The sequence below is a fragment of the Myodes glareolus genome, chromosome 4 (assembly GCF_982192425.1).
Source record: "Myodes glareolus chromosome 4, mMyoGla1.1, whole genome shotgun sequence".
Lineage (NCBI taxonomy): Eukaryota > Metazoa > Chordata > Mammalia > Rodentia > Cricetidae > Myodes > Myodes glareolus.
Window position 1 is genome coordinate 65220138 of NC_142029.1, and position 8368 is coordinate 65228505.

Here is an 8368-nt window from a genome sequence, read left to right on the forward strand (position 1 = left end):
AGACTTGCTGGGGTAAGACCCTCTGGAGCCTATGGTCATCAGAGGGTGATGCGATTATCAAAATCTTCAACCGCCCAACACAGAGCACAACACGTAGTAGGAATTCAGTTTCCATTTGTTGAATGAACGAGATCCGAGAATGAATGAGGGTAACAGACCAGAGGAGGGAAGGTTGGCTCTGGGTGACCGCTCCCCACGCCCCAATCCTGGAGAAACTCTGCTTCTGTAAATGTTGGGTGGGGTCCCCGTGTAGTCTTCCAGCAGGGCATAGATCTAGGCGCTCAGCCAGAGGGGATCCACGAGGGCTCCTTAGCTGGGCCCCCTGGGCAGATCTTAGCCAGGTCCTCGCTAGGCGGGACCGCAGGAGCCGGCCGAGGGCTCTCCCGCGCAGCCGGCGGGGGAGGGGCTGAGGAGGCGCGGTGCCTTTAAGCCCGGGCGCCGGCCTCACGGCCCCGCCTCCCGGAGGACGCCCGGGCGCGCGGCCGCCGGAGCCGCGGTTTAATTGGGGCTGTCAGGCCGCGGCACGCGCGGAGGGCCGGCCGGGCGGGACTGAGGCCGGAGGCTGGGAGGCCCGGGCGGCGGGCGCGCGGCTCGGCGGGAGGCGGGCGCCCGGAGACGCGGCTGGGGCCAGCGCGGCCGGGGCGCCGTCCCAGGGCTGGGTTGCCCGGCCCCGGCCCCGGCCCCGGGCTCCCCATGAAAAATCAGCTCCGCGGGCCCCCAGTGCGGGCGCACATGTCGGCTTCGGGGGCGGCGGCGGCTGGGGGCACCCGGGCGGGGTCGGAGCCCGGTGCGGGATCTGGGTCCGGCGCAGGCATCGGGGCGGGAGCGACGACTGGAGCGGGGGCTATGCCCTGCAAGAGCGCCGAGTGGCTGCAGGAGGAGCTGGAGGCGCGCGGTGGCGCGTCCCTTCTGCTTCTGGATTGCCGGCCGCACGAGCTCTTCGAGTCGTCGCACATCGAGACGGCCATCAACCTGGCCATCCCGGGTCTCATGCTGCGCCGCCTGCGCAAGGGCAACCTGCCCATCCGCTCCATCATTCCCAACCATGCCGACAAGGAGCGCTTCGCCACGCGCTGCAAGGCAGCCACTGTGCTGCTTTACGACGAGGCCACGGCTGAGTGGCAGCCCGAGCCCGGCGCTCCCGCCTCGGTTCTCGGCCTGCTCCTGCAGAAGCTGCGAGACGACGGCTGCCAGGCCTACTACCTCCAAGGTGAGGGCAGAACCTAGACCCCAGACGGCATTGGGGCTGCGCCGCTGCTCCCTGGCGCCCTCGCTGCAGGCTGTTTCCTTTCCATACGCTTGGCCAGGCCGGGCGCCACGTCGCCCCTGGCCCGAATCCGCCCTTCTTCTGGGAGCCATCCCCCAAGGTGTGGGTTTAGCCAGGCACAGGGGACCCAGTCTGTGTCCTCTTTCTCAGCACCATTTGGTGATTGAAACAAACTTTTTTCTTTCCGATTTATTTTTTTCCCCTGTTGATGGGGAGACAACAGTACACAGGCTTCCTCTGAGCTCCTCAGAGAGATCGCCCCTGGAACCCAGAAAGGAACAGGGCCCACAGGCTAGCTTGGAATTCGTGTCATTAGAGGGCTGGGATCGGGAAGGCATCTTTCACAGAACCACCCAACCTCCTGTGCTTGGGGGCCGTTTTATGTTGGTTTCTCTGGGATCCAAGTATGGCCCCTACCTACCAGAATTGCGGCTTCTTGGAGGCACTTGGGCAGGATGTGGGCAGTGTCCCAGGTGTGTGTATGTGTGTAGGGGGGGTTGTCTTCCCATTACGCCTGAGTTTATAGAAGGGGGAGGCTGGCAGGCGGCCGGCAGGGGGGCTAGTGGCTGCAGCCGGTGTTTCCAATTAACATTCCAAAATGGCCTCTTGCTGGCAGCACACAGGCAGGGAGGGGAGGGGAGTCCTGCGGCACCCGAGGGTGCCGCAGGGCCATGCCTAGCTGCATGGTGCTCCTTGTCTCTCCTGTCCTTGTATAGCCCCCCATGGTCTTTCTCTGTGAGTCACGTATGGTGGGGGGCGTGCTTGTGTTGAGGAAGGGCTCCAGAGAAAAGTGAATTGCTAGTACCCATTTCCCCCCTTGCTGGGGGAAAGGGCCAACAGTACCTTCACATCACTCTCTACAAGTGTGGTTGCCTAGGCTCTCTGCCTCCGACTGGTCCGCCACTCATTTTGGAATAGGGCTTTGCTGACCTACAGGTGCTGGCATGGGATGGGATTGTTGGCTTTTCTCTACCCAGTGGCTACTACTACTGAGCCCTCAGGTGTGTTAGGTATATATTGGTGCTACAGAAGGGATGTGAGCTGGGGCCTGTCCTCAGGTGCTCTGTTATAATGATACGGTCAGTATCCCTTAAGGGTTATGGGAAAGGGCTCAGAGTTTAGGCCTCGGTTTCCTTACCTGTGAAGTGGCATTAGTTTTAACGGCAAGAACACATGAGTGGGTGCATGTGTAATGTGTTTGGCGTGCTCACATTGTCCTTTGATGTGGACGTGTTGTGGCCTTTGACATGGGGAATCCTGGCCATTAATAGTCTTTTGTGGCCCTTTTGGACTCACCAGACCCCCATCTTGCCCTGGCCACAGGTGGTTTCAACAAGTTCCAGACAGAATACTCAGAGCATTGTGAGACTAACGTGGACAGCTCGTCCTCTCCGAGTAGCTCGCCACCCACCTCCGTGCTGGGCCTGGGGGGCCTGCGCATCAGTTCTGACTGCTCGGATGGCGAGTCAGACCGAGAGCTGCCCAGCAGTGCCACTGAGTCGGATGGCAGCCCTCTGCCATCCAGTCAGCCAGCCTTCCCAGTCCAGATCCTGCCCTACCTCTACCTCGGCTGTGCCAAGGACTCTACCAACCTGGATGTACTTGGCAAGTACGGCATCAAATATATCCTCAATGTCACACCCAATCTGCCTAATGCCTTTGAGCATGGCGGTGAGTTCACCTACAAGCAGATCCCCATCTCTGACCACTGGAGCCAGAACCTCTCTCAGTTCTTCCCGGAGGCCATCAGCTTCATCGGTAAGTATCCTTGTGCACTGGACAGGGTGGGTGGGTGGGCGAGGCAAGGTGTGTGAGGGACGCTGGGTGTCGCCCCTGCCCAACTGGGTACCTCTGGGCCTGTCAAGACCTGTGTGTGCTCTGCATGTGCCAGCGTGTGCCCGTGGGTGTACCCATGCTTGCTGTGACTCACTGAGTCCCTCGGGCCCCTTTACCTGTTAGGACCTGAGCAGTCCCCTGAATCCTGGGCTCTCTGTGGTCCAGCCTGTGTTTCTCTGGCTTTGCTGTAGTTTCAATGCACCAAGCTGAAACATCACAGCTCGCAAACTCCCACGGGTCTCGCTGGCTCTGCATCACGCCCCAGCACATGTGCCTCTCCAGGATGGGGCTGTCACGATGCCTCTTTGGGCTTTATTGTGGATCTGAAAGGGCTAGAAGGTTGCCCTGGAGCCAGACTGACCCCAAACGGGCAATTTCGGGTATGCAATACCCCCAAGTGCCTCTGTGGGACCCAGATGGTCTCAGCTGCCTATATAGAAGAAGGTGGAGGCAGCTTGAGGAAGGCCTCCATCCCCGACCTCAGCTGACTCCGGCTCCCCCTCCTGCTTCCTCCTTGGCCAGCTGGCTTGGAGGTCATCTCTTCTGGCCTGGAGTCTTAACCATGCAGTCAGGAAAGGACACAGGCTCGGAATAAACATAAACCCTGTGCTCTCTGAGCCTGGTGCTTCTGTTTCTGCCCAGCCTCCAGTGGCCGGGTGAGGAGGACCTGGGCAGTGTTTTCCAGATTGATGGCCACTGTGTCCAGCTGAGGGCGTTTGGTGTCAGCTAGGCCTGGCTAACTTTAACAACAGGAAGTAGGAGGCTTCCCCGCCTCATCCGCTTACTGGGAACCAAAACTAGGTGCCCGGGGTTGGGAGGAAGGAAGGAAGCTGAGGCCTGGGGGAGGGACTGCTCAGAGCTTCCAGCCCTGCCCCAGGGGACAGAGCCTAGCACTCTGGGGGTGCTAACCTCATTGTTTGGGCTCCCATAAAGGAAGGTGCAGAGAAAGGGACTCCAGGTTGCTCAGGACTAAAGCCTGGCTTGTGGGTGGTTTTTAGTCTTAAAAGCTCTCCTCCATTTCTGGTGAGGAATAAGGAACAGGATACAGAGGTGGAAGGAAAGGTTCCCCTCAGATGACAAGTGAAGGAATCGGGGTCCCGACCTCCCATTAGGACTCAGTGAGACAGAATTGCATTGCTGTCCAAGGGAAAGTTTCAGTATGGGTCATCTGGCAGTGACCTTGCTGTCTCTCTCGGGGGGGCTTTTATCTTCACCCCATCCCCAAATTTCAGAGTTAGACCACTTGACTCTTTACAGAGCCAGACCACTTGACTCTTTTCAGAGCCATCCCTGTCACCTCTCCTGCCAGTCTTGCTCTCAGTACCAGAGCCATTGGCCAGCCCATCAGTCCTCCTGTCTGCTTAGGAGTAGATCTCCTCAAGTAAGCGGAGATGGTGAAGGAAAACTTGACCAGACCAGAGGCAATAAAGAATTATTGGTGAACAAGTGTATCTTATAGGAGACTAGCAATTCCCTACTGTGTGTCTGGCTTCCAGAAGGCTTAGAGGTGGAACCTTAAGGACCCTGGGACTGTCTCTTGTTTGTTCATGTCCTTGGCAGCAGGGGTGAAGAAGCTACCACTGTAGGGATCTAGAAGATCCCAGTGCCACTATTCAGTAGCTCAGTCAGTGTTTGACGAGTTGATACTGTGTGCCAGGCAGAGGTGCCCTTGATGACCCTGGGGGGAAAGCTGGAGGGGTTGAGGGAGGAGGAAAGGAGACCTGCTGTGGAAGATGTCATGCTCAGCCCTGGGTCTTCAGGAGCTGGAGTTAAAGCCTTGGGGACTGATTGGGTAGAGTACATGGCCATTCTGGGCCCGGGTGCCTGCCTCAAGCCCACATTCCAGGATGTCCCCATGGGAGTGGGTACTAAGTAGAAGGACCCTCTGTGTGTGTGGCTTGCCACTTTGTTTTTGCATCTGTTTTCACATTGACACAATGGGCTTACTGGCTGTGGTGCCATCAAGAGGATGTGGGTGACACCCTTTGTACCACTTGTGGCCATGGTGGGGCTAGTAGTGATCCCAGTGGTGACAGACAGTAACTCGTGCTTGGTGAAGCCTTCCTTGGCTCAGGTCCCTACAAAAGCAGTGAGAATAAATAAAGTCAGAGTGCAGAGAGGAGGACCTGGAGGCACAGAGGTGGTCTGGGGCTCACTTGTAGCCTGGTATTGCTCTCAGCTACCCTGTGTGTGCTGGGCTTTATCAGGCTGTGTTGGCCGGCCACTAGGCTGTCCTCTGTCCCTCAGCCCTTCTGTGACCCATCCGTCCACCTGTTTGGGAGGTTGCTTGGAGATGGTTCTACTCTGACCCATGTCCCTGTGTTTCAGATGAAGCCCGCTCCAAGAAGTGTGGCGTCTTGGTGCACTGCCTAGCAGGCATCAGCCGCTCGGTGACGGTTACTGTAGCCTACCTGATGCAGAAGATGAACCTGTCCCTCAACGATGCCTATGACTTCGTTAAGAGGAAAAAGTCTAACATCTCGCCCAACTTCAACTTCATGGGGCAGCTGCTGGACTTTGAGCGGACGCTGGGGCTCAGCAGCCCATGTGACAACCACGCACCCAGTGAGCAGCTCTACTTCTCCACGCCCACCAACCACAACCTGTTCCCAATCAACACACTCGAGTCCACGTGAGGCCTGATGCACTAATGGGCGCAGCACCAGGGTCTCCCAGCCTTCCACAGGGCCTGATGGGGGGGGGCCTTCGCCTGCTGCTCCCCTGGCCTGAAGAACCCGCAGATGTCACCTGTGTCCAGAGAACCAGGCTGAGCAGTGGCTGAGCTCCCATGTTGTCCTGGGCAGGGCTCACAGCAAGGCCGCTGTGGTAGCACTCGCCAGAGTGGCTTCAGCTTTCCAGACTTGTGGCTTGGAGGCCAGTGCGGCCTTGTCTCTACCCCAGGACATCCATTCTGCTGATGGCCCGGCCATTCTGACTGTTTTTAAAGACATATCCACAGACCTGAGTTTACTACTTCTGGCAGGTAAATCCAAGCTCCCTGGAGCAGAGTGTTCAAGCTCTTCTCAATTTTTCTTTTTTCTTTCTTTCTTTCTTTTTTATTTTTTTTTTAAACAAAAAGTGTTATTTTTCAGGCTCCATGCAACAGTGGATCATAGAAACCATTATTTCACCCTTTTCTTAATCTGCGAGAGAGAGAGATGTGTTCTCAGTTTCTTCCTATTTCAAAAAACAACCATTAGTGTGTGTTCTTTTTGTTTTCGATGGAAAAGACAAACCACATGTTCCTGACCAAATGCATTTTGCACATGTGTGAAGCCTCTGTTTTCCCAGCAGGCCATTCTTGAAAGGGTGGGTTCTGCTCTCTGAGCATCAGTTCCCCCGGTTACACCATCTCCTGCCTGTGGCCCAGCCCAGTTCAGTGCCACACTGCACTGACCAGCTGCTGCGGGCTGTGCATGGTGGTCTTTGAATTGTTTGCCCTCCTACCCACCTTCTGAGAGTCCTGCAGATCTCTCTGAGGCAGAAGATGGTGGTTCTGTCATGTCTTGCTGGAGTGGTGCCGCAGGGGAATGCCAAGCAGTAGTATTAGCCGCACGGGCTCAGCCCCTAAGAAGGCTGGGCCCTGGCCCTTTCATAAGTTACCCACCGCCTGTGTCATCCTCTCTGTCTCTACCTGGGAAAAACATTGAAGATGGGGCACACCCCACCTTCCCAGTCTTGTCCCTCATCCTCACGGTGGCTTTGATCCAGCTACCACTCTCAGCCCCCTTGTCCAGGTGCACACCTGCCCTAGCCTATGTTGCCCATGCCTTTTACCTGCAGGCAACTTAACATCCGTTGCAGCCCAAGGGCTGGGGCAGGTGGGGCAAGGGCAGGCCAGTGGAGGGAGTGTGAGGCTCTGTCCGCCACTCCGTGTCCAAAGCCACGGGTTCCGTCATGCTCCTCTAGTTGTATCCCTTTCCAGGCCTCGTCTCGTCAGAAACCGTGAGAAATGGGAAGGGAGGTGCAGGGGTCCTGTTGGAACCAGCACCCACAGTGGACAGTGGAGGAGGCCACAGAAAAGCCACCCCACCACAGCTTACCTCACCGGTGGTTTTCAGGGATTCCTTAGGGCAGCAGCTTAAAATCTTGCCACAGTTGAGAAATTGACAAAAACTTCCATGCTGTACATGGTATACATGCTCGCTCTCTATTTCTCTCTCTCTCTCTCTCTCGCTCTCATTTTTAAAAAGAAAAACCCAGAAAGATGGATCAGAGGGTGGCCAGTTTTGCTTTATGATCTTATGAAGGAAAATTTGTGACCCTACATATATATATATATATATATATATACACACACACACACATGCATACACACACACACACACACACACACATATATATATATATATCCCGAGCCAGCAACGGGACTTTGTTTATATTGCAAATAAATATTATTTTTTCTTTAAATGGAGTCATGGTGTTCAATAAGGGCATGGGAACGTAAGGCAGGAGTTAGTGTTGCCTGTGTCTGTGAGAGTGGACCTCATCTTGCCTAGAGTCTGCCGGAAGTGCTCCAGTGTAGGAGGGAGCAGCCAGGGCTTCTGTCTAACCCTAACCCTTTGTCGGTTGCTGTCTTTAAAGCAGAGTCAAGCTGGGCGGTGGTGGTGCTCACCTTTAATTCCAGCATTTAGGAGGCAGAGGCAGTTAGATCTCTGAGTTTGAGGCCACCTTGGTCTACAGAGTGAGTTCCAGGACAGCCAGGGCTACACAGGGAAACCCTGTTTTGAAAAAAACTTAAGTAGAGCCAAGTTCACAGAGACACTAAGCTCTTCTCATTTTGGCATGGTGAGCATGTGTTTTTCTGGTAAGGGTGTGGGCATGCTGGGGGCAGCTGGAAGTAGCAGGCTCAGGCCTCCACTGGGGCTCCTACTGATGGGCTACTGTTGGGAGCAAGAACGTGGCTCTGGTGAGTGAGGGCCACAGTGAGCTGCTCCCTTATTGGAGAGGTGCTTCCATCCTCTTAGGCTCTACCTGCCCGGTAGGCAGGGTCAAAGGTGAGGGCAGCCTCACTTCTCCCGGGATGCTCCCCTCCATATCCAGGTTTTTCTCCGACCTCGGCTCATTGCTGCTCACAAGTCACAGTGTCAGAATGGTCAGTACCTTCTCAGCGTGGCCTAAGACAGAGAGAGGCCAGGTTCTGCCACCGTAGGCGGCTTAACTGGCTACTGTGACTGGCAGCCTCCATTCAGTGCTTGGGACTTCAGAGTAAAGGACCCCATATCCCTGCAAGTCAAAAGCCAGAGAAGCGGGGGTTCTCACAAT

At 56.0% G+C, this 8368-nt stretch overlaps 1 protein-coding gene across 1 annotated transcript; it reads left to right on the top strand.

The window, feature by feature from the left end:
• The first annotated feature begins 440 nt into the window (after window positions 1-440).
• On the top strand, window positions 441-7513 carry Dusp7 (dual specificity phosphatase 7). Its single transcript, XM_048416992.3, has 3 exons — window positions 441-1210; window positions 2591-3025; window positions 5432-7513. Exons 1-3 carry the CDS (start codon window positions 694-696, stop codon window positions 5737-5739), a joined length of 1260 nt encoding a protein of 419 aa, XP_048272949.2. The 5' UTR covers window positions 441-693; the 3' UTR covers window positions 5740-7513.
• Window positions 7514-8368: the final 855 nt, after the last annotated feature.

What these genes read in the sequence shown, in the direction of transcription:
- Dusp7 (XM_048416992.3), top strand. Translation starts at nt 694, where the DNA reads ATGAAAAATCAGCTCCGCGGGCCCCCAGTGCGGGCGCACATGTCGGCT. An exon ending in CCAGGCCTACTACCTCCAAG is followed by an intron (nt 1,211 to 2,590) that starts GTGAGGGCAGAA and finishes CCCTGGCCACAG; the next exon opens with GTGGTTTCAACAAGTTCCAG. An exon ending in GGAGGCCATCAGCTTCATCG is followed by an intron (nt 3,026 to 5,431) that starts GTAAGTATCCTT and finishes CCTGTGTTTCAG; the next exon opens with ATGAAGCCCGCTCCAAGAAG.